At 45.4% G+C, this 26,604-nt stretch overlaps 1 protein-coding gene across 3 annotated transcripts in view; it reads left to right on the top strand.

The window, feature by feature from the left end:
- The window catches only part of PITPNM3 (PITPNM family member 3), a 196,123-nt gene that overhangs the window by 154,976 nt on the left and 14,543 nt on the right, over positions 1-26,604 (top strand). For all 3 annotated transcript variants that reach the window (XM_038759618.1, XM_038759619.1, XM_038759617.1), the window contains exons 11-14: positions 1,281-1,451; positions 11,768-11,962; positions 14,527-14,675; positions 24,653-24,769. In XM_038759618.1, the coding sequence (XP_038615546.1) occupies positions 1,281-1,451; positions 11,768-11,962; positions 14,527-14,675; positions 24,653-24,769 (632 nt within the window). The remainder of the gene's footprint in view (positions 1-1,280; positions 1,452-11,767; positions 11,963-14,526; positions 14,676-24,652; positions 24,770-26,604) is intronic.

Genomic DNA, 26,604 nt, shown 5'->3' with positions numbered 1-26,604 from the left:
CTTCATGAAATTCATGCGTAATACCTGACGTCATATGCGTTCTGATGCCCGGTGTCCCCAAGGACTGTCAGTCAGTCATTCGTATTTATTGAGCACTTACTGTGTGCAAAGCAATGTACTAAGTGTTTGGGAGAGTATGATACAATAATAAACACAGTATCTACCCACAGAGAGTTTACAGTCTAAAAGGTCTAGTGGGCTTAGAGACCCCACTAGAGAGACCCAAGCTAGTCCAAGCCCCATGTCTGGTGACCATTCAGAGGAAATTTGTTTTTATTATTACAAAAACATATTACACTAGATTGTAAGCTCCTGTACACAGGCATCCTGTTTGCCAACTTTACTGTACTCTCCCAAGTGCTTAGCACAGTGCCCTGAACCAAGTAAGCGCTGACTCAATACTGTCGTTTGATAGTTTCCAGGCAGAGGCAAAGGACAAAACTACTCAATCTTCCTTAGGGATTGTGCCTCCTTTGGGAAAATTATTTCCACTGAGAAAGTGAGGGTTCAGGATGACTAGGGGCCAGGGTAATGTAATAGGAAAGATCATTTTTCTTGGCTACATTGAAGAAATGGTTCCTGGGGTCTCAACAAGGCAGGGTTGCTGTGAGCTATATTGCTCTTATCACCTATAATAGAAGACAGGGATTGAATGAAGAATTCAAATCCACAGGACATCCAACACCCCCAATTGATCCAACGGCTTCAACTTCTTTTTCCAACAAAATCATTTTCCTGCGCTGTTAGTGGGAACACCACGGACCTATCCATGGCCGAAGAGGGAGAATGTTTACAGGCCACCAGAATCACCAAGAGGAAGGAAAAGATCATGCACAATTTGTTTCTTCCGCCCCAGGAAATCAAAGTTGTCCTTTTTCTGCTTACCTAGGGGCCCCAGAAAATGTCCCTGGATTCCTGTCTCTATTCTGAGTAGAGGGTAATAATAATAACAATAATAATTATTATGGTACTTGTTAAGTACTAACTAGGTGCCAAGCACTGTTCTAAGTGCTGGAGTAGATGCAAGTTAATCTGGTTGGACACAGTCCCTGTCCCTAGTGGGGCTCAACACTCTTATCCCTATTTTATAGATGAAGTAACTGAGGCCCAGGGAAGTAAAGTGACTTGCCCAAGGTCAGGCAGCAGATGAGTGGCAGAGCTGGGATTAGATCCCAGGTTCTTTTGACTCCCAGGCCCAGGCTCTATACACTAAGCCCCGAAGTGGGGGGCAGGGTGGGGAGGTTGTGTCACATGAGTTACCACACCTGTTTTTCTCCCAGGTTGCCAAGTACGTCCCGCCTGCAGCCAGGTGTACAGCTTCTTTCACTCTGCCGACCCCTCCGCCTCCAGACTGGAGCCTCTCCTGGAGAAGAAGTTCTGCCTCTTGCCTCCGTTCAGCGTGCCCCGGTATCAGAGGTACCCCCTGGGAGACGGACGGTCCCACCTGCTCGGTAAGGGACTTGTACTTGGAAATACAAAGTTGTCTCTCCTTTCCCCTCGACGGCTTCTCTCCATTGGAAAGTGGCCAGTAGAGTTCCAGCACAGTCTTCTCCAGCTGGCAGAGAGCTCAGGGAGTTCATTTAGTCGTATTAATTGAGCGCTTACTGTGGGAAGAGCACTGTACTGAGTGCTTGGGAGAGTAAAGTATAACACTAAATAGACACATTCCCTGCCCACAATGAGTTTACGGTCTAGAGGGGAAGAGAATCTCAGACATGGTGACTCAAGGAATGGGCACTGTACGATGGGGCAAATGGGTCGGAGAGAAAGGCAAGGGGGAGTTTGGTATTAGGTGCTTAATACAGTCAATCAGTCAAGCGTATTTATTGAAGGCTTACTGTGTGCCTAGCACTGTACTAAGCACTTGGGAGAGTGTACTAGAACAATAAACAGACACAATCCCTGCTCACAACAAGCTTACAGCCTACAGGGGGAGATAGACTTTAAACTAAATTACAGTTAAGGAAAGTGACCAAGTATAACCATGTCGGCATAAATGCTGTGGACAGAGTGGTGTGATAAGTACCTATGTGCTTAGAGGTTGGGAATAAGTGCAACCGCTTAGCGCCCTGCTCTGCTCATGGTAAGCGTGCAATTCATATGACTGATTGATTGAAGGGTGAGGCAGTAGGGAGGAAAGATAGAGAGAGGGGATGAAAGCTTAGTCGGGAAGGCTTCCTGATGGAGATATGATTTGAGTAGGGCTTTGAAAATGGTCTATAAAATAATGTAGGGGGAGGGAGATACAGGCCGGAAGGTGACGTGAACAAGGGGACAATGAAGGATGAAGCGAGAGCGAAGGTACAGTGAGTAAGGTGGTGTTGGAAGGGTCGAACGTGTGGGCTGGGGTGAAGTGGGAGAGGACCAAGGAGAAGTAACAGGGAGAGACATCTCACCCAAGGAAGATGCAAGCCTCAAATAGCCTGGGTCATCAGTTAAAAGAGCAGAGGTGAAGAGATTCTACATGTGTAGTTTGTTTTTTTTTAATGGTATTTGTTAAGTGCTTACTGTGTGCCGGGCACTTTACTAGGTGCTGGGATAAATACAAGGTTGTCAGGTTTGACACAGCTCCTGTTCTGCAAAGGCCTCACAATCTTAACCCCCATTTTACAGTTGAGGAAACTGAGAGACAGAGAAGTGAAGTGGTCAGACTAAGGTGACACAGAAGACGATTGGCTGAGCCAGGTTTAAAACCTAGGTCCTTCTGATTCCCAGGCCTGTGATCTACCCATTAGGTCATGCTGCTTCTCTTGGTTTTATCTTGGAGGCTCCAAGGCTACTAGGCTGCCCTATACCTTTGCCCAGCCACTCCCAGTAGTAGCAGCTCCTGGATGGATTGACGCAGGCTCTTTTCCTGGGATGTCAAAATTTCCATTCAGTCCTGCTAACTTCCAGAGGGCCTCGGGAGTGAGGGATTTCCCCAGTTCTATTTTGCAAGGGGCTGTCCACGACGAACAAGACCTTTCCTAGATCTCTGTGGGCTCTTCAGAAGTCCTTGTGAGGCATCCTGGGTAGTCAAACTCACTTGCCCTGTGGTCTAGAAAACGAATAGGAGGGCATGCAGTGGCAGGAATGTTTTTCTTCTCATCTTAAGAGTCCGACTTATAGAGCTTTACATCTTCCCTCGCCATTTGCTCTGTGGGAGTCCTGTTGAACAAAGCACCTCTCCCGTTTGAACATCTGAAATGAAAGTTCGGGGTTTTGCCCTTGATCTCCCTTTGCCTCGGTTTCCCGGCACTTGAAAGAATGGGGAACCGGATTTGGAAATGCTGGGCATTTTTGCCCATGCTGGGGGGAGAGGGGATTGGAGAGTGGGAGAGATTCTTTAACTTTGTTGCAAATCTGACAATTTTGCCGCCAACCTCTCGCCCACGTCCTGCCTCTGGCCTGGATTGCCTTCCCTCTTCATATCTGACAATCATGCTCCCCACTTTCAAAGCCTTATTGAAGGACACCTCCTCTAAGAGGCCTTCCCTGGCTAAGCCCTTATTTCCTCTTCTCCCACTCCTTTCTGTGTCACCCTTGTATTTGGCTTTTCACCCTTTGTTCTCCCCGCCCTCAGCCCCACAGTGCTCATGTCCATATTCATAATTTATTGCTATTAATGATTGTTTTCCCCTCTAGATTGAAATTTCAGTGTGGGAAGGGAATGTCTCTACCAATTCTGCTATATTGTACTCTCCCAAGCCCTTAGTACAGTGCTCTGCACACAATAAATAAATACCATTCATTGATTGACTGATTGATCTGATAATGGGTCCCAGTCTCTGCAAGATGTCTTGCTCTCTGGTGTGGGCAGGGAATGTGTCTGTTTACTGTGGTATTGTGCTCTCCCAAGGCCTTTAGTACTGTGCTATGCACGCAGTAAGCACTCAATAAATACTACTGAATGAATGAATGAAACCCAGAGTAAGTGGGTGGAAAGGTCATTTGTTGGACAGACTAGATTTCCTATCTCCCGGATTGAGTGAAGTACAAGTCAGCATCAACCTATTTCCCTCCTTAAATAGGAAAGCACTACATACGCAAATTAGTCCCGTTTCTCAGAAAATGTGTGGTGCCCTAAGAAAAACAGCTGCCTTATTTCAGTGCTCGGGACTCTAAATAACCACATTTAATGCATTTGGTCATTGAGATGGGAGAACAGAGCCACAACTTGGTAAATGCCTGGTCATTTGAAGTCACAGATCTCACAAATCCCACCAAGGTTTTGCTGTACTAACATCTGTCTAGAACATCTTCTAGACTGTGAACCCACTGTTGGGTAGGGACCGTTTCTATATGTTGCCAACTTGTACTTCCCAAGCGCTTAGTACAGTGCTCTGCACACAGTAAGCACTCAATAAATACGATTGAATGAATGAATGAATCTGTTATGCACAAAGGAGCCAACAATATTTTCTCTGTTATCGGGTATCGAACCCTGGATATTGCTTTTCCCTGATGATAATAATAATTATAGTTATTATTATTATTGTGTTATTTGTTAAGTGCTTACTCTGTGCCAGACACTGTACTTAGCACTGGGATGGATACAAACAAATCTGGTTGGAACAGTCCCTGTCCCACATGGGGCTCACAGTCTTAATCCCCATTTTACAGCTGAGATAACTGAGGCCCAGGTAAGTGAAATGAGTTGCCCAAGGTCACACAGTAGACAAGTGACAGAGCTGGAATTAGAACCCATGACTTTCTGACTCCCAGGCCCATGCTGTAGCCACTATGCCTAGCAGCTTACATGATGATAGCATGACTTACCAGATCTAGACACCTCATTCAGCTTTTTTTCCTGGAAGTGCTTAATTATTTTATGGTCTCCCTTTGCTAAAAGCTTAAAGACAAGTGAAGAGTCCCCTTGATGGTGCTGGGGTCTTAAGACCTTTAACAAATGACTTGAAATCGAATTTTGATCATTCCCCCATCTTGCTTTGAAATGAAGAGAAGCTTTTCTTTTCCCCATGCTTGAAGTTAATTTTTTCTGCCTCCCCACAAGGGCTGTAGCCTTAGAAGAATTTGTCTGACACTTTGCATTGCTGATCGTGGATGGCTATGTGAAAAAACATCTTAGAGCCATCGGAGAGGAAGATGTAGCAGAAACCATGTAGATTTCCAAGCCAGGTATTCATCTATATAATATAAGTGGTGGTAGTATTAACATTTATTGTGCACCAAATACAGAGTGCTTGATACTGTACTAAGCGCTGAAGAAAATACAACAGAAGAAAATGACACACTTCCTGCCCTTGCAGAGCTTACAATTTAATGACAGAGACAGACATGAAAATATACACAAAGAGTGAAAGCAGTATGAGACCAACTATCATTTAGAGAGTAAAAATGGGATGATAGATCATTGTGTCAGACACATTTAGTCTTCATGTAAGGACTCATTTCCCATGTAAGGATTCTGTAGGGGGCAACGGTAGGAGGTTAAAACTGAAAATTGCTGAAAATTTCTTTTCTGTCTCTCCTTCCCATATCGCCACTCCTGTAGTCAGATTTAACAACTGCTTTGGCCCACTGAGAAGATGCATCAGCCTGTGTTAAATTGGACAAAATCAATAGCAAAGAGGGAATAGAAAGAAAAGAAAATTAGAAAGATGGTGTGAAAGATTGCAGCCTGACAAGACATTGTAACGTTGTGGCTACGCTATGCTCTCTAATGGATAATGCGCACCCATGAGGTGACTTGAAATGCCGTCTTTCTCCAGGAGCAAAACCAAACCAAAATTAGAGTTAATAATTGATGAAAAACTCCAGATCTGTTATTCTATAACCTTTACAAAAAAGGTAATGGAGCCCAGCTTCTTTTGACATTGACCTTCTTTCTCCAGAATATTAACTTGATTTCTAATGCACAGGGAAGAGAAGTTGATTTATAATTAATTTGACACTGCGTTACTCTAGAGCTTAGGAGAAGGGAAGAGTTAAGGAGGGTGCTGTTTGAAATAATAATGATGATAATAATAATAATTGTGTTAATTTTAAGCACTTACCTTATGCCAAACACTGGGCAAGCTAGTAGACGCAGGACAGGTTATAGAAACCAGGAGACTTAGCAGGGGGAGAAAGTCCAAGGAGGATCTGAAATCAGGCAGTTGTCTTTTGGTGTAAGGTGGAGCCAAGCTTTGAGGCCTATCATTCTGCTCACAGAGCCGATTAATTAATATAGTTATTTCCTAAGTGTTTACTCTCTACTCATTCATTCATTCATTCAATCATATTTATTGAGCACTTACTGTGTGCAGAGCACTTTACTAAGCTCTTGGGAAGTACAAATTGGCAACATATAGACACGGTCCCTACCCAACAGTGGGCTTACAGTCTAGAAGGGGGAGACAGACAACAAAACAATACATGTGGACAGGTGTCAAAGTCGTCAGAACAAATAGAATTAAAGCTATATGCACATCATTAACAAAATAAATAGAATCGTAAATATGTACAAGTAAAATAAAGTAATAAATCTGTACAAATGTATATACAAGTGCTGTGGGGAGGGGAAGGAGGTAGGACAGGAGGGTTGGAGGAGGAGAGGAAAAAGGGGGTTCAGTCTGGGAAGGCCTCTTGGAGGAGGTGAGCTCTCAGTAGGGCTTTGAAAGGAGGAAGAGAGCTAGCTTGGGTGGATGTGTGGAGGGAGGGCATTCCAGGCTAGGGGAAGGACATGGGCTGGGGGTCAAAAGCAGGACAGGTGAGAACAAGGTACAGTGAGGAAGTTAGCGGCAGAGGAGCGGAGGGTGCTGGCTGGGCTGTAGAAGGAGAGAAGGGAGGTGAGGTAGGAGGGGGCGAAGTGATGGAGAGCCTTGAAGCTGAGAGTGAGGAGTCTTTGCTCTACAAACCTGAGACACATCCCCCATTAAACTCTAGGCTGGTGTGGGCAGAGAGTGTGTCTACCAGTATTGTTATATTCTCCCAAGTGCTTAGTATGGTGCTCTGTGCACTGTAAGCACTCAATAAATATGACTGATTGATTGATTGACTGAGTACATGATAATCGGATCAGACAGTCCCTATCCCATGTGGGACTTCTAGACAAAGGGGGAGGAAGGGCGAGTAGGTATCTTGCTCCTATTTTATGGAGGAAGAAAGTGAGCCCCAAAGAGGTAGGCTAGTTGTAAAGTTGGGCTGCAACCCAGGCTTCCCTTCTCCCAGTTCCTAAATGGATGGAGCCCGGGCTTGGGAGTCAGAAGGACCTAGGTTCTAATCCCCGTTCCACCACACGTCTGGTGTGTGACCTTGGGCAAGTTACTTTACTTCTCTGGGCCTTGGATACCTCATCTGGAAAATGGAGATTAAGATTATGAGCCTCATGTAGGACAAAGACTGTGTTCAACCTGATGAACATGTACCTACCCTAGTGCTTAGAACAGGGCTTAGCACATAGTAAGTGTTTAACAAGTACCATAACTATTATTATTATTACAGCAGCACTGCATCCCTCTGGGTAGTATTCTAAGGCTGGAAGAGACCTGAGAAGATCATCTTGTCCATTCCCCAGCCCTTGCATCCTGAGATCTGTGTCAACTGATACCCAAAGACTCCGCCATTTCCCTGCAGGGTGATCTTGGACAACTTCTTATCTTCTCTGTGCCTCAGTTTCCTCATCTGTAAAATGGGGTTTTGATCCCTGTTCTCCCTCCCCTTTAGGCTGTGGGACCAAGGTGGGATAGGGACCTTGACTGACTTGATAACCTTGTATGTTACTCCAGTGCTAAGTACAGTGGTCAGCTCATAGTGAAACCTTAACAAATGCTACGATTATTATTGTCCTTGTTAGCATCCTTCTTGTTATTTTGGGGAAGAAAGGATTGAGTAGAGGAATGTGGGGAGAGCGGTGGTCTGTTGGATTTGGGAAGGGAGGGAGTGTTTTCTCAGGATCTGAGAACGCAAATCCCCATGTGGCGGAGAATGATTTTTCTGAACGAAGACTCTACAATGGATTCCATTAAAGAGAATGCACCTCTTTCGGGGTTTCCATGGAAACATCATTTTCATATGTTTGGCCCAAGATCTCAGCTCCCTTATTGGGGCTGCGATTTAATTGATTTCTCAAGCTCAGCTGCAGTGGGGCTCTTGTGTAATTGTATTTAGGCTGAAATCAGAATCTTGGGGAATTCTTCCACACTGTTGTCCTTTATTTCTGGATTCAGAATCCGAGGCAGTGTCTCCGACCTAGTAACCCACAGACATGTATAGCCTCATCTCTGGGGTGAACCTGAAAGTGCTTTGTATTACTTCTCCTTAATCAGGATCAGGGGCTTTTACCCACCAAGCCCCCGTGGACTATGCATTTAATCTCGCATCCTCTAGACTCTGTTGTATTGTACTCTTCCAAGCTCTTAGTACAGTGCTCTGCACCCAGTAAGCATTTGTGGCCTGTGAGAAGCAGGATGGCCTAGCAGAAAGAGCCCAGGCCTAGGAATTGAAGGGCCTGAGTTCTAATCCCGACTCCGCCACTTGTCCGCTGTGTGACCTTGGGCAAGTCATTTCACTTCTCGGGGCCTCCGTTCCCTCTTCTGGAAAATGGGGATGAAGACTGACGTGGGACGGGGACTGTGTCCAACCTTATTATCTTGTATCCATCCCACTGCTTAGTACAGCGCCTGGCACATAGTAAGCACTTAACAAATACCATGAAAAGTTACTAACTAAATAAATAAAGAACATCAGTTGAGTGGTCTCTAACAAGTCGGTATGAACTCTAGCCTCTTTTGGGACCCTACGTAGCCAGGTTTTCCATGATTCCTGAGGCGATTGGCAGAATGGCCAACACCAGCCCATGGCTAGTTAGGTAAGGAACAGCCAGGGAGTCCTTAGAAAAAGTCCCTAGAAATAGTGGTATGGGAAGAGGCAGCGACTGCATAGGGAAATTATCCATGTAGTTCAGACCAAAGTGTATCTGTGGGCAGCGGCCCCTTTGGTGGTTGGGGTGTGGACATGTGCAGAGCGGAATGCTGCAGCATATTGGTGTAATCTTGCACTTTCTAGTCTGTAAGCGCCTTGCAGGCAGAGGTCAGGTCTGCTAATTCTGTTGTATCATCCTCTTCCAAGAACTTAGTCCAGTGCTTTGCACAGGGTACAACTCAATAAATACGATCGACTGATATTGGTGGAAACCAAGGCATTCAATGTTCTGGGTCCTACGGAGAGACAGACAGGACATTGGCCAAACAGAAGAAGGAGTGAGAGGCAACCCACACATGAAAGAGGCTATCTGTTCCTAAGCTTGATTCAGAAATTGTACCCACCACTGTCAGGCTTGTCCTTCGGGCAGGTGAATCAGCTCTTTATGAACAGGGTCATGTCTGCTAATTGTTTTATTGTACTTTCCCAATCGCTGGTACCATGCTCTGACCATAGTAAACCCTTAATAAATATAGTTGATTATTTGATTTGTTTTCAAGATCTCATTTTAGCTCAATATGCTTAAGTTTTGGGCCCTTGCTTTAAATTTGAAGAGCAGTTAGAGTTGTTTGTTGTTGTACTGCACTCTCCCAAGCACTTAGTATGGTGCTTTGCACAAAGTAAGTGCTCAATAAATACGATTGAATGAATGAATGAATGACTCCGGGGGAACTGAGAGAGAATGGAGTCAATAACCATGCACTAACACTGATTATTGGACAAGCATTCTAGACCATTTTGTAGAACACTTATTGGTGTACCTCTAGCATTAACTAGTCAATCAGTGGTATTTATTCAATCAGTCAATCAATCAATTGTGTTTTTTGGGCACTTAGTGTGTGCAGAACACTGTATTAAACACTTGGGAGAGGAGAATACATCAATTGACAGACACTTTTCCAGTGTGTGCAGAACACTGTATTAAGCACTTGGGAGAGGACAATACATCAATTGACAGACAATTTTCCTGCCTATGAGAAACTTGCAATCTAGAGGGGGAGACAGACATTAAAATAAATTACATTATATGTACATAAATGTTGTGGGGAGAATATCAAGTATTTTTAAAGTGCATAAGTGTTGCAGAAGGGACAGAGTGTGCACTCCATCAGTGGTATTTGTTTAGCCCTTACTGTGGACAGAGCACTGTTCTAAGTGCTCGGGAGGGTCCAATACAGTAGAGCTGAGACACGATCCTGCCCTCAAGCATAACTTATATGGTGAGATGTGTGTTCACTTGTATGTTCAGTTATTTATTCCCGGTGACTTTATTCGCAAATATGGTAGCTACCCCAGTTAGAACGTAAGCTTCCGATGGGTAGGAAATGCATTTCTGGCTTTGGATATACTTTCCAAGGGTTTCGCAGTGTTTTGCTCCCAACAGTGGCACGGGAAATACTATTTACTACTACACATATTACTACTTAAGGGCAATGTAATTGGACAGGGATCTGGGTGATAGATATTTCTTTCTTTAAATCAATGGGCCAATATGCTCCCAGAACTTACGTGCCATCACAGAATTCATTAATTCATTCATTCAATCGTATTTATTGAGCACTTACTGTGTGCATGGCATTGCACAAAGTGCTTGGGAGAGTACAATACAACAATAAACAGATACATTCCCTGCCTACAATGAGCTTAAATCATACTTTCCCCCAATTTGCAGAGATGTTTCAGGTGAGCGTAAGCAGACTTTGGTCCAGGATTTTGTTTTGGGCTCATCTTTCAGCATACCACCTCCGCACTGACTCCACTGCAACAGGAAAAGGAATATATCCGATGATTAATAATGCAACGTCTGGAATGAGGGCCAATATCTCTCTTCCTTTTCTGAGGAAAGTAAAAAAAGCCAAGAATTTCCCCTGTGTAGGTCTAGAATTTGAGTTGCTCAATTGGAAGTTTCCTGCCATTGCTCACTCTTACGACTTTGATTTGTCTTAATCAAGTCCAAACTACTCCCCCTCTTTTGACATTATTGCAAGGTTAGAAGCACTTTAGACTGTGGAACCCACAGAGGATCCATAAACCTCGTTCATCCTAATGGAGTTGACCACATCACCCCGCCAGCTTGAAACTGATAAGCAGTAATTTGATCTGATCTGAGCTTCCCTTTCATTTATTTCCTCCGCTCCCTTTAGTAACCAGTCAATCAGTGGTATTTACTGAGCGCTTCCTGGGTACAGAGCACAGTCCTAGATGCTTGGGAGAGGACAGTATGACAGAGTTGGTAGACACGCCCTCTGCCCACAAGGAGCTTACAGTTTAGAGAGGATCTTATGGTCTAATGAAATGGCAGGGAGGTAGGAGCGGTGTAGCCTAGTGGAATGGGCATGGGCCTCGGAATCAGAGGACCTGGGTTCTAATCCAATTGCCTGCTGTGTGACCTTGGGCATGGCACCTACTAGGGTTTCAATACCTGTCTTCCCTCTCAGCCCAATATGGGACAGGGTCTGTGTCCCTACCCCAGCATTTAGAACAGTGCTTGTCACATAGTAAGTGCTGAACACATACCACAATTATTAATCATCATTATTATTATTAGGAAGTAGGAGGGATGAGGAGGGAGAAAAACAGTAAAAGGCCTGGTTGGTCCACCCTGAGAGCTGGTTAGAGCTTGTTTGGAGTCTTCTTTCATCTTTCCCCAAATTGCCCCATCTGGATGGAGGAGGGGCGGAATGGCTCCTTCATTCATTTAATTGTATTTATTGAGTGCTCACCATGTGCAGAGCACTGTACTAAGCTCTTGGGAGAGTACAGTAAAACAATAAGCAGACACATTACCTCCCCACCCCGAGCTTACAATCTAAAGGGAGAGACAGGCATTAATATAACCTCGCTTTTCTGTTTGAACGCACAGTGGACACGATCCAACACCACAGCTCCCTGTTCCTGGAGACCAGTGCAGCCAATAGCCCTTCTTCCCCTGACACCCCAGCCTCACTTCTTCCACCCAGTCAGCCCCGGACACGAGCGAGGAGGTCGAGCTTGGTCAGCATGAACAGTGAAATCTTGGGCTCCACCGAGAGCCTCTCCTCGGCTAACATCGCTAACAGTAAGTAAAAGACCCTGTTCTCCCCTGCTCCTGCCAGCCCAAGCCAGAGAGACTCTTTCTGAGACACCAATCGATCAATCAGTGATATTTATTGAGTGCTTGCTGTGGGTAGAGCACTTTACTAAGAGCTTGAGCACTACCATCCTTCCCGTCTCACAAGCCCGCAACCTTGGTGTCATCCTCGACTCCGCTCCCTCATTCACCCCTCACATCCAAGCCGTCACCAAAACCTGCCAGTCTCAGCTCCGCAACATTGCCAAGATCCACCCTTTCCTCTCCATCCATACCGCTACCCTGCTCATTCAAGCTCTCATCCTATCCCGTCTGGACTACTGCATCAGCCTTCTCTCTGATCTCCCATCCTCGTGTCTCTCCCCACTTCAATCCATACTTCATGCTGCTGCCCGGATTATCTTTGTCCAGAAATGCTCTGGGCATATTACTCCCCTCCTCAAAAATCTCCAGTGGCTACCAATCAATCTGCGCATCAGGCAGAAACTCCTCACCCTCGGCTTCAAGGCTCTCCATCACCTCGCCCCCTCCTACCTCACCTCCCTTCTCTCCTTCTACAGCCCACCCCGCACCCTCCACTCCTCTGCTACTAATCTCCTCACCGTACCTCATTCTCGCCTGTCCCGCCATCGACCCCTGGCCCACGTTATCCCCCGGGCCTGAAATGCCCTCCCTCTGCGCACCCGCCAAGCTAGCTCTCTTCCTCCCTTCAAGGCCCTACTGAGAGCTCACCTCCTCCAGGAGGCCTTCCCAGACTGAGCCCCTTCCTTCCTCTCCCCCTCGTCCCCCTCTCCATCCCCCCCATCTTACCTCCTTCCCTTCCCCACAGCACCTGTATATATGTATATATGTTTGTACATATTACTCTATTTATTTATTCATTTATTTATTTTACTTGTACATATCTATTCTATTTATTTTATTTTGTTAGTATGTTTGGTTTTGTCTCCCCCTTTTAGACTGTGAGCCCACTGTTGGGTAGGGCCTGTCTCTATATGTTGCCAATTTATACTTCCCAAGTGCTCAGTACAGTGCTCTGCACACGGTAAGCGCTCAATAAATACGATTGATGATGATGATGATGATGACACTGATAAGAATTATGTTATTTGTTAAGCACTTACTGTGTGCCAGGCACTAGACTAAGCACTGGGGTGGATACAAGCAAATCGGGTCAGACGCTTTCTCTGTCCCACGTGGGGCTTACAGTATCAATCCCTGTTTTACAGATGAAGTAACTGAGGCCCAGAGAAGTGAAGTGATTTGCCCAAGTTCATAAAGCATAACAGAGTTGGTAGACACGTTGCCAGCCCACAACGAGCTGACAGTCTAGAGGGGGATCTGTCAAGTGCTGACTATGTCAGTCAGTTGTATTTATTGAGCACTTTCTGTGAGCAGAGCACTGTACTAAGCGTTTGAGAGAGTACAGTATAGCAATAAATAAACATATTTCCTGCCCACAATGAGCTTATAGTCTAGAGTCTACGTGCCAAGTATTATATTAGACGCTGGAATAGATATAAGAAAATTAGGTCGGACACAGATCAATCAATCATATTTATTGAGCGCTTACTGTGTGCAGAGCACTGTACTAAGCGCTTGATACAACTGAGAACTTGGTCTGCTGGCTGAAGTTTGTTGTTTCCCCACGATTTGTGCACCATTGCCCAGTGAAATGAGCCAAGAGTCAGGGATCCCTCGTTCCTCAGTCCCCTCAGTGGCTGCCTGCTGGGGTAACCCTGCTGGAAGTCACTTTATGATTCTGAAACTCAGTTTCCTCATCTGTAAAATAGGGAGAGTGGTACTTCACAGTGATAGAGGGCAAGATCAAAAGCCCCATGCAAGCACTTTAGAAAAATAAAAGAGCTCTGCAAATGTATGGAATCTTTTTTTATGGTATTTGTTGAGCACCCACTATCTGCCAGACACTGTTCTAAGCACCGGGGTGAATGGAAAGTAATCAGGTCGAACACAGTCCATGCCCCTCATGGGGCTTACGGTCTTCATCCCCATTTTCCAGATGAGGAAAATGAGGTTCAGAGAAGTGAAGTGTCTTGCCCAAGGTAGCACAACAGACCAGTGGCGGATCCGGGATCAGAACCCAGGTCCTTCTGACTCCCAGGCCCAGGCTCTATCTGCTAGTCCATGCCACTTCTAATAAAACACAGCATAATGGAGAGAGCGTGGACCTGGGGGTCAGAAGGTTATAGGTTCTAATCCCGGATCTACCACTTGTCTGCTGTTTGGCCTTAGGCAAGTCACTTTACTTTTCTGTTCGTCGGTTCCTTCATCTATAAAATGGGGATTAAGACTGTAAGTACAGCACAGAGCCTGGCACATAGTAAGCACTTAACAAATGCCACAGTTATTATTATTATTATTAGAACACAGCAGGTCCCATGGCGATTCAAACTTGGACCGCTGAATTCAGAGTTCAGAGTGTTAACCATTACACCAAGGAACCAGAAATAATCCTTGCTATTAGGTTGGGAGTTGGGCAGGGGGCAATCTCGAGTGTCACCGAATTAATCTACATTGTTCATCCCGCACAGTCACTGCTAAATGGTGGGGCACCAAACGGATAGACTACGCCTTATATTGTCCGGACGTCCTGACAGCTTTCCCCACTGTGGCCCTGCCCCATCTCTTCCACGCCAGCTACTGGGAATCAACTGACGTGGTGGCTTTCATTCTGAGACAGGTAACTCAAATTTCCCTAACCAGCGGTTCACCGTTAAGGAGGCGGGCGATCTGCTGGCTCACCTCCCTGTGGGGTCCCCTCCGAGGGAAGACCACTTCAAACAGAAGTGAAATGATATGATGGATGGATAGCGCTCTTGACTTAAATGGTGTATCACCTTGCCCCCTCCTACCTCACCTTGCTACTCTTCAACCCAACCAGCACACTTTGCTCCTCTAATGCCAACCTTTTCATTGCATCTCAATCCCATCTATCTTGTCGCCAGCTCCTTGCCCACATCCTCCCTCTGGCCTGGAATGCCCACTCCTCAAATCCAACAGACAGTTTCTCTCCTCTCCTTCAAAGCTTTATTGAAGTCACATCTCTTCCAAGAGGTCTTCCTTGCCTAAGCCCTCCTTTCCTCTTTTCCCACTCCCTTCTGCATCGTCCTGACCCTCTCCCTTTATTCATCCCCATCCCAGCCCCACAGCATTAATGGACATATCTGTAATTTATTTATATTAATTTCTGTCTTCTTGTCCAGACTGTAAGCTTGTTATGGGTAGGGAAAGTGTCTGTTTATTGTTATAGTGCACCTCCCAAGTGCTCAGTACAGTTCTCTGTGCACAGTAAATGCTCAATAAATGCGATTGAATGAATGAGTGAATGAATGAATGAATACTACTGCATCCACTGTAGCTCTTACTGGGAGAGTAGAGACAGGGCCAGGGGAGGGTCTGCCAGGGATGGTCTTGGGAGAAAGCTGGCTTGATATGGCTCTCCTGTGGGCTTATTCGCTTCTGTATTTAACTTTGTTAAAAGGAGAAGACTCACTGATGTGATTAAAACTACTACTTCCAGGGCTTCACGCCTAATTACAAGGTTTGATTCTTTTTTAACAAGGCTTGGAAGTCATTTTAATCCTGCTTTGTCTGAAAACGCAGGTGATCACTGGCCGTTTCCAGATGAACGGTTTCCTAGGAAGTAGGATTGCTCTTCCCTGCCACCGTTTGATTCATTCATTTACTCATTCATTCATTTAATCGTATTTAAATGAATTTATCATTTACCACCATTATAAATCGAGGGAGGAAGTGGTATCTTGGTGGAAAGGGCAGGAGCGTGAGGGTTTAGCCCCAGTTATTGAGAAGCAGCATGGCCTAGTGAAGAGACCATGGGCTTGGGAGTCAGAATGTTCTAATCCTAGCTCTGCCAATTGTCTACTGTGCCCCCTTGGGCAAGTCACTTCACTTTTCTGTGCCTCCATTACCTCATCTGTAAAATGGGGATTAGGATTGTGAGCCCCAGAAACTGTGTTCAACCCGATTTGCTTGCATCCACCCTGGCCCTTAGTAAAGTGCCTAGCACATATAAGCACTTAACAAATACCACTATTGTTGTTGTTATTATTATTATTATTATCATTGTTATTATTAGTCCTCTTAGGTCATGAGCCCCATGCAGAATGGAGAACGCATCCGATACAATTGTCTTGTATCTATCCCGGGATTTACGACATAGCATGAAAGCTTGGCACAGTAAATGCTTCGACTCTTCTTGTTATAGAAGCAAATTTCCTCAGGTAGCCAAAGTGATCTCATTCATGAACTAATGTTTGTTGCCAGGGTAGGCTGAATCCCTCACCTTGCAATATGTGGGTTTTGATCTTCCAGCAGAGTGTCTCGGGTTGTATCAGTCATCGATCAGTGGTATTTATTGAGTGCCTACAGTTTGCAGAGCACTGTACTTGGGAGAGTACCCTATAACAGAGCTCTTTTTCCGTGTAAGTGAGCGTCAGTGAAACCCTGTGCGTTCATTTACACGCCTCACCTTTTTCCTCCCTTTTCTCAATGACTAATTTGGCGGTGCTCACCCAGAGCGCTATCTGCCCACCTGTCAGTAAATGCTTAGAAGCAGCTCCACAGCAAGGGCTGAATGAAAATAAACAGTCGGGCAGAGCTCCCAACTCTCTCCTCTTGGCATCGACGAAATTGACATTTGGAGCTAGCCTGCGCCTCTCTGGGGTTTAATTGAGTTTCTGTGTCGCTAGCGTCCTGGCCGGCTGCTGCTCAGCTTAGACGCTTTCCAGTTCTTGAGGCGACTGACTGTCATCCCCCTGCCCACCCCCTGGGGTTAGATAGCAGCCTGGCCTACTGGAAAGAGCTCAGGTAAAGGGGATGGAAGACCTGGGTCCTAATCTTGGTTCTGCCACTGTTTGATCCTAGTAGGGATTATGTGAATGCCATCATCAATGCTATGGACCCAAAGATTTTTTTCTCTTAGTGGTATTTGTTAAGCGCTTACTATGGGCCGAGCGCTGTTCTACCTGCTGGAGTAGATACAAAATAATCCAGTTGGACACAGTCCCCTACCCCGGCAGGGCTCAAAGATTTTCCAGATGAGGTAACTGAGGCCCAGAGAAGTGAAGTGACTTACCCAAGGTCACACAGCAGGCAAGTGGCAGAACCGGGATTTGACCCTAGATCCTTCTGACTCCCAGGCCTGTGCTTTATCCACTATGCCATGCTGCTTCTCTTGGCAGATACCAAGGGAGTAGAGATTAGCATTTCAAAAGTTGGCGATGGGGACCATGTTCTTCAGCTGGCCCTTCCAGCCTCAGATTCATCTTCAAGGGCAGATGTCAAGGTCGGGGACCAGACGCTCCAACAAGCCTTTTGGAGAATAAATTTCCTGACCTTGAGCGCTTCCAGAATCTCAGGGAAGAAAATAAACGATGTTATACAAATGCTCTGCCACTTGCCTGCTGTGCAACTTTGGGCAAGTCACTTCACTTCTCTGGGCCTCAGTTACCTCAACTGGAAAATGGGGATTAAGACAGTGAGCCCCATGTGAGATATGGACTGTGTCCAATATGATCACTTCGTATCTACTCCAGCGCTTAGAAGAGTGTCAGGAACACAGTAAGTGCTTAACAAGTGCCATTTAAAAAAACAAAAATCACCCCCATCCCCACCACCAGATCTTAGGTTTCTCTGGGGCTCCCACTGTAAAATGGAGGTTATCAGAACATTCCAGAGAATGTGTCTACCAGCTCTGTTGAATTGTACTGTCCAAGCACTTAATAGAGTGTTCTGTACACAGTAAGCATTCAATAAGTACCAGTGATTGATTCTGGCCTATGGGACACAATACCAGGTGAAGGGCTCTGCTATTAATCTTTCATTTATTCATTCAGTTGTATTTATTGAGTATTTACAGTGTGCAAGGCACTGTCCTAAGCACTTGGGAGAGTACAGTGCAACAATAAACAGACACATTTCCTGCCCACAATGAGATTATGGTCAAGGGTAGGGACCATCTCTATATGTTGCCAACTTGTACTTCCCAAGCGCTTAGTACAGTGCTCTGCACACAGGAAGCGCTCAATAAATACGATTGAATGAATGAATGAATGAAGAGGCAATCCAAGGCAGAATTCTCCAATGGGTGAGATTACTCTGCTAGGCAGTCTTCGTTAGGTCAGAGACCATATCTACTGACTCTGGCATACTGTACTCTCCTAAGCACTTAGTCCAGTGCTCAGCACACAGTGTGCACTCAATAAATACCATCAACTGACTGAATACCCATCCGCTGAGGAGCAAGCTGGGGAGCGAATGTTGTTCAGCCAAAATTGGGGCTCAGCCCTCCGTCTGACTCTCTTCTATGCCATGGACTCATGAGGGATAATGGATTCACAGCCCCCAATCAATCAATCAATCAATCGTATTTATTGAGCGCTTACAGTGTGCAGAGCACTGTACTAAGCACTTGGGAAGTACAAGTTGGCAACATATAGAGACAGTCCCTACCCAACAGTGGGCTCACAGTCTAGAAGGGGAAGACAGAGAACAAAACCAAACATATTAACAAAATAAAATAAATAGAATAGATATGTACAAGTAAAATAAATAAATAGAGTAATAAATATGTACAAACATATATACATATATACAGGTGCTGTGGGGAAGGGAAGGAGGTAAGACGGTGGGGATGGAGACGGGGGCGAGGGGGAGAGGAAGAAGGGGGCTCAGTTTGGGAAGGCCTCCTGGAGGAGGTGAGCTCTCAGTAGGGCCTTGAAAGGAGGAAGAGAGCTAGCTTGGCGGATGTTGGGAGGGAGGGCATTCCAGGCCAGGGGGATGACGTGGGCTGGGGGTCGATGGCGGGACAGGTGAGAACGAGGCACGGTGAGGAGATTAGCGGCAGAGGAGCGGAGGGTGCGGGCTGGGCTGTAGAAGGAGAGAAGGGAGGTGAGGTAGGAGGGGGGCGAGGTGATGGAGAGCCTTGAAGCCGAGGGTGAGGAGTTTCTGCCTGATGCACAGATTGATTGTTAGCCACTGGAGATTTTTGAGGAGGGGAGTAACATGCCCAGAGCATTTCTGGACAAAGACAATCTGGGCAGCGGCGTGAAGTATGGATCGAAGTGGGAAGAGACACGAGGATGGGAGATCAGAGAGGAGGCTGATGCAGTAGTCCAGACGGGATAGGATGAGAGCTTGAATGAGCAGGTTAGCGGTTTGGATGGAGAGGAAAGGGTGGATCTTGGCAATGTTGCGGAGCTGAGACTGGCAGGTTCTGGTGATGGCTTGGATGTGAGGGGTGAATGAGAGAGCGGAGTCGAGGATGACACCAAGGTTGCGGGCTTGTGAGACGGGAAGGACGGTAGTGCCATTCACAGTGATGGGAAAGTCAGGGAGAGGGCAGGGTTTGGGAGGGAAGACAAGGAGTTCAGTCTTGGACATGTTGAGTTTTAGGTGACGGGCAGACAACCAGATGGAGATGTCCTGAAGGCAGGAGGAGATGCGAGCCTGGAGGGAGGAGAAGAGAGCAGGGGCATTCAGCCCACATTCGGTCCTAGAATATTCATTGGATCATATTTATTGAGCGCTTACTGTGTGCAGAGCACTGTACTAGGCGCTTGGGAAGTACAATTCAGCAAGAGAGACAATCCCTGCCCACAACAGGTTCACAGTCAAAAGGGGGAGACATTCATTCATTCAATGGTATTTATTGAGGGCTTACTGTATGCAGAGCACTGTACTAAACACTTAAAAACATTCCAACAGGCATCAGTAGCATCATTATAAATGAATAGAATTATAGATAGACTAGACACCAGCTTGGATTATATTCTGTCCACGTAGCATCTGAATTCATCATTATTGTAGACTCTTCTAAATATGCCGAGTCCTGCTGAAACCGAACGGCAGAAGATTGCTTCCCTTTCAGAAGGGCTTTGAAATGTAAAAATAACACCCGGTAATGCCACAATAAAAGATACCACAGAGCAGGAATAATTCATTTAGCAACAACCTTTCCCATTTTTTTTTGAACCGACCAGATCAGACCCACTGAGCCGTCAGCTAAATTAAAGACCAAAATCCAGCTTTTGTCCAAAGTTTAAGAAATGCTGGCCTCTTGGGGCTTAGCACTATCATATTTAAAGCAAAAAGGCTTAATGCGTAGAAATGCCTGGTGAACAAACTTCAGATTTCATCTTTATTACATGAAAAATCAATGAGGCATTTGACACCTGGCGAGGAAATGATATCCAGGTTGCAAGTCTGGGTTGGGTTTTTGTTGTTGTTGTTGGGGTGTGTGTGTGTGTGTGTGTGTGCGCGCGCGTATGTGTGTGTGTTCTTAAATTACTATCATTACTGAGAAGAAAAATAGAACATAGAAAAGAAAGAAGAAGAAAAACATACTGTTAAGGAGAACTCAAAATAGCAGCTTTTAGATGGTGATCAGGGTCAGAGAAGGAGCCAGATTTCAAGGAGATGAAGTGTTAACCTTGTAGGCTGAAGGAGCCTCAACCCTTTCTAGAATCAAACAGCGACTGTAAGCTAACAAATAGTTGTTGCTTTGTGGTTTCAGGAGGGCCATAGGTTTGGAAGGCTGCAGCTGAAGACGGATTGACTTCATAATAACAATACTATTATAATGAAAATAATAGTAAGCTACTTTTAAAAAAATATGGTATTTGTTAAGCGCTTACTTGTTAAGCACTGTACTAAGCAATAGGGTAGATGAAAATTGGATTATATCCCTGTCCCACTTGGGACTCAAAGTCTAAATAGGAGGGAGTAGGATTGAATCCCCATTTTATGAGGTAACTATGGCATGGAAAAATTAAGGTCACACAGCAGACAAGTGGTAGAACTGGGAATAGGCCGCAGGTCTTCTATTTCCAGGCCCATGCTCTTTCAGTCAGTTGTATTTATTGAACGCTTACTGTGTGCAGAGCAAATATATTAAGCACTTGGGAGAATATGGTACAATAAACAGACACATTCCCTGACCACAGTGAACTTACAGTCCAAAGGGCTATGCTGCTTTCCCATGATCCTCATGGATGGGAATCTGGTTTATCAACTCTACTGTATTGTGCTCTCCCAATGCTTAATACAGTGTTCTGCTTACAGTAAGTGCTCAATAAATATCATGGATTGTTAGACTGATGAACCTAAGGCATATCCATTCCTCCTGAACTAGGCTGGTCTGCAGTCCCTCTCTGCTTCTGAACAGATTAATAATAATAATAATAATAATAACAATAATAAAAGTATTTGTTAAGCACTTACTATGTGCCAGGCACTGTAATAAGATTTTCACAGATTTTCCAGATGAGGTAACTGAGGCCCAGAGAAGTGAAGTGACTAGCCCAAGGTCACACAGCAGGCAACTGGCAGAGCCGGGATTAGACCCCAAGTCCTTCTAACTCCCAGGCCCATGCTCTATCCACTGTGCCATGCTGCTTCTCTTGGCAGATGCCAAGGGAGTAGAGATTAGCATTTCAAAAGTTCCATGTTCTCCACCTGGCCCTTTCACCCTCATATTCGTCTTCAAGTACAGATGTTGAGGTCGGGAACCAGACACTCCAACAAGCCTTATGGAGAATGAATTTCCCAACCTCCAGCACTTCCAGAATCTCCGGGAAGGAAATAAATAATGTTATACAAGTGAGCATGCCAAAGGAGAACAAAGACAGGCATGCTGCTCTCAGTGCTGAATTCTTGGCAGGAACGAGTGGTTTATTTTGTCCTGCAAGTGAGTAGATAGTCTGGTCCATCTGCCACCCTAAGAACTGCCCTGCTGGGCTGGAGGTTTGGACCCCGGGACTGAGTTTCATTTGCAGATCGAGTCACCGCCCACTGGAGATTTGGCAGAGATCTCTGACAGGATGACGTGGGCTTTTGTGTGGATGGAGGCTCAAGTGTTTTCTCCGAGCTCCCGAACTTTAAGAGGGAGAGTTTTAAATAGATTTAACGGGGAATGATGCGATTATGCTATCTTAGTTGTAGGCTATCCTGAGATCCAGAGGGAGGGGGCGGTTTGGTGTCATGGGTTGAAATCGTGATGGAGGGGAGATCAATCATGAATGCGTTCCACTCTCAGTTTGGTGACTGGCCGACCACTTGGAAAGTTGAAAATTCTTCCCTCCCTAGCTTGTCTTTTCAGTCAATTGGTGCTAGGTACTGAGCACTCACTGTGTGAAGAGCACTGTACTAAGCAATTGAGAGAGAGCAATATAAGTTGGAAGATATGTTCCCTGCCCACAGTAAGGTTTTCTGACCAAGGCTCGCGGAGGGGCAGAAGACCATCCCAAGGGAGGAAGGGGTAGCGGGGTTCCCGTCGACCTCCAAGCCCACAGCCGGAAAGGGGTCCACAGGATGTCAGGATGGAGAACGGTCTGGAGGCAGAACTTATTGACACCTTATTCACCCCCTGAAGTTGCACTAGGTTCCCATCTTTGCCCCATGAAGCATGGCTTTAAAGCAGGGCTCAACCAGGTGAAGAAATATCTAATCTGGCCACCGAACCTCAAAATTTGGTAAAGAGCCATTTCATTCATTCATTCAATCGTATTTTTTGAGCATTTGCTTTACGCAGAGCACTGTACTAAGTGCTTGGAAAGTACCATTCGGCAACAGAGACAATCCCTACCTAACGGGCTCACAGTCTAGAAGGGGGAGATTCTATTTCATTCTCCATTTCTCGACTAGGGTGAGGGAAATTGATCAGGGCATCTTTCCAAGCGGAGAAGATGTGCTCACTGAACACGTCTAAAAGAATCTGTTCCTCTTAGGAGGATTGCATTTGTGAAGCGCTTAGTACGTGTCAAATGCTGTCCTAAGTGCTGGGCTAGATACAAGGTAATCAGGTTGGACACAGTCCCCATCCCATGTAGGACTCACAGTCTTAATCTCCAGTTTACTGATGAGGTTACTGAGGTACAAAGAAGTGAAGGGACTTTCCCAAGGTCACACAGCATTCAAGTATGAGCCCGTTGTTGGGTAGGGACCATCTCTATATGTTGCCAACTTGTACTTCCCAAGAGCTTAGTACGGTGCTCTGCACACAGTAAGCGCTCAATAAATATGATTGAATGAATGAAGTGGCAGAGCCGGGATTAGAACCCAGGTCCTTCTGACTCACAGACCCATGCTCTATTCTCTAGGCCATGCTGCTGCTTATATCTGGGAAAGCGTGTGACATATTTGTTCACTTGAATCTCCAGACCGGGGAGTACCATACATGGATTGCATTGGCCGTATTCATTCACTGAATCATATTTATTGAGCGCTTACTGTGTGCAGAGCACTGTACTGAATCTTTGTGAGGCAGAGATGGAGGTAGCAGAGCACTGTGGCACAGCTTTTGGAGTGCGATGAGAATAGGCAGGGGGTTGCTGAAGATTGACCCTTACGAGAACTTTCTGTTAACTTCTGCATTCCAGTCACTATCAGTTGCACCGAAAGCCCACAGGCTCTTGCCCGAGACCTGTTAAATTATTCAGATTCAAAGGCAGCGACTCAGACATGTGGAACCAGCCAAGCTTCCCTGATCTGCCTGTAGTTTTCTCTCTCTTCTTTTTAGCTATTATTTTCCATCAGTCAATCTGTTCCTCTGTTAGATAAAATTTCCCTGCAGAGTTCTTTACAAGTTAAGATGAAAACATATAAACCTCCAGAAAAAGGAATGGAAAAATCTGGTGGAAACATTTAAGCATGAAAGAGTATCTCCAGTGCCAGCTGTTCCATGCAATATTATTTTGCTTGAAAAGGAGTTCATGTGAGAACATTCTCTTTTTCTCATTTTCCCCTAAAAATGACGGTTAGCAAAACCCCATGCTTTCAGCTCTAGACCCAAGCTCTTTATACGAAACACTATATAAATGTCAGGATTGATTCCAGTAGGATGAATCTCTTCGCTATTTCCTGAATAGCACCTCTAAAATGAAATTCAGTCAATTTTTCAGGCCCCCTAGTCCTTTGTAAGCTCCACTGGCCGGAAGTGGGAGAGAGGAGAGCAGAAGTGGGTTAATCACATAATCGATTGTTCCAGTGGCTCGACTTCGTACAACTTGCCGAGAAGACTTACTCCTCGCCCTCCTGCGAGGGGAAAACAGCCTCAGTGACTGAACTCCCCGCCCTCTCCGAGAAAGTATTTTCTTTGGGGTTGGAGAAGAGGCTTCTGAGTGATGAGAGCAGTGGATCAAAACAGGTTGAAGGAGCAGTTGCCTTGGATTCCGGGGAAGTGGTCCTTTCAATTTCTCATCAGGATAATAATAACTAATAATTGTGGTATTTGTTAAATGCTTACTATATGGCAAGCACTGTACTAAGTGCTGGGGCAGAGACAAGTCTATCAGGTTGGATACAGACCCTGTCCTACATGGGAGCTCGCTATCTAAGTAGGAGGGAGAACAGGTATTGAATCCCCATTTTACAGAAGAGTAAACTGAGGCCCAGTTAAGTGAATTGTCCAAGGTCATGCAGCAAGCATGTGGCAGAGTTGGGATTAGGACCCAGGTCCTTTAAATCCCAGGCCTGGCCTCTCTTCACTAGGCCACTCTGCTTCTCTCCCAAGTGCTTAGTACAGTGCTCTGCACACAGTAAGTGCTCTTTCTAAGAGCAAAAGAGATGACATCTCTCAAGGGAAGTGGGGAGAATTTTAACAGGTGGCACATAGTTACTGATGGTTGTGTTTTATTCCAGGTCATGAGGTATGAGAGTGTGAACGTCAAGGAAATTGATGGTCTTGACCCTGCCACCCTCAGCCCTTCGAATCCCCGAGAAAAATGGCTCCGAAAGAGGACACAAGTCAAACTGAGAGTAGGTAGCAGCCGTCAATCCGGTTACCTGGAGGGAATTCGTTCTGCTCTCCCTCAATGGTGGCTATCTGCTCTCAAAATCAAAATCTGTCTTCAGAACAGGAGCGATTATCTAAGACTTTGTGAAAAACAAACCAAGAAACTGGAGTGGTTGACATTTTTGTATTAACGATGAATCGCTCTGTGTTATATCTTCACTGTACTCCCCAGGAGGCCCATGGCATCTCTTACCCTAGAGATCTTTAGAAAACAACAAGATAAACACCAGTGTATTGCTTTGTTTTTCTTCCTGTCCAGAGTCCAGCATTAGCAGGACCCCACCTACCCACCCAGCTAAGTGATCAACAGTAGGACAGGGGCCTGAGCAACAGTCCGTTTCCAATCTTTTATCTTTTATCTTCGTTTCTGACAGTCACTCTCTCGACCTTCAAAGCGTTATTGAAAGCACATCTCCGAGAGGTCTTCCCCAACTAAGCCCTCATTTCCTCTTCTCCCACTCCCTTCCTGTATCACCCTTGCACTTGGATTTGCTCCCTTTATTTACCCCTCCCTCAGCCCCACAACATTTGTATAAATACCCATAATTTACATTATATTAATGTCTGTCTCCCCATCTATAGACTGTAAGGTCACTGTGGGCAGGAATAAAGTTTCCCAACTACATCATATTTTTGCATTGTATTCTCCCAAGCCCTCTGCACACAGTAACTGCTCAATAAACACAACTGATTGCTTGATTCAGGTTGCGTTAAAAACCAACAACCCTCTATTAGATTCCCAAAGGGTCTTCTTAGTCTCTGTCCAGCAAACGACTCTTTGTTGTTGTTTTTTATGGTATTCGTAAAGTGCTTTCTAGGAGTCAAGTACTGTTCTAAGCTCGGGGTAGGTACAAGTTTATCAGGTCAGATACAGTCCTTGTCCCACATGGAGCTCACAGTCTAAATCAGGCTCTGAAAATTGGGGCAGCTGAATCATACGAAAGAGCAAACTAAAGAAATGCAACACTGCCAAAGGGAGCAGAGTCTAGAGACTGAACTCCAGAAAACTTCAGTACTTTCTTTTCAGGCTATAGAGTCAGACAAATTAACCCTGCTAATAGCTTGATTTAATATATGATAGCCAGGAAACACTGGAGAAGAAACGAGATAAACAGTGTTTAGATGGAGCAATTAGGAATCCTTAATAAGCCAGTTTGAATAACCAGAGTCCGGAACTCCCTCTTTGTTAGTCAGAATCCTGAATTATGACTCTTAATTAGCTTTCAGACAACTTTTTTGGGGGTGTGCTCTCTTTTCTCCTTCCTTCGCTCCCTGAGTCCTTTTGTTCTCTAAGCCCCTCTCTCCCTTTCTCGGTTTCCATCACTCTATCTCAGTTCCTCTCTTTGGCCCCTTTGCCAGGTAAGTTCCAGTACTTTTTTTATGGCATTTATTAAGCGCTTACTATGTACAAAGCACTGCTCTAAGCACTGGGGAGGTTACAAGGTGATCAGGTTGTCCCATGGGGGGCTCACAGTCTTAATCCCCATTTTACAGATGAGGTAACTGAGGCACAAAGAAGTTAAGTAACTTGCCCAAAGTCACACAGCTGACAGTTGGCAGAGCCAGGATTTGAACCCATGGCCTCCGACTCCAAAGCCTGTGCTTCTTTCCACTGAACCATGCTGCTTCTTTATTTCATTTATAAGGTGCTACCTAGCCTCTCTCTCCAAGAGTGCTGGACTCATTTTTCTCCTCCCAGCATCTCAGGGAGTTCAGAGTCTAAGAAATTTCTTCCAGGGACTTTCCAGTTTGTTTTTTATTCATTAAAATGATTTGGCTTTGTAGCTTTGGAAATTAT

This window comes from Tachyglossus aculeatus, chromosome 17 (assembly GCF_015852505.1).
Source record: "Tachyglossus aculeatus isolate mTacAcu1 chromosome 17, mTacAcu1.pri, whole genome shotgun sequence".
Lineage (NCBI taxonomy): Eukaryota > Metazoa > Chordata > Mammalia > Monotremata > Tachyglossidae > Tachyglossus > Tachyglossus aculeatus.
This window is presented reverse-complemented; position numbering and strand designations above follow the sequence as displayed.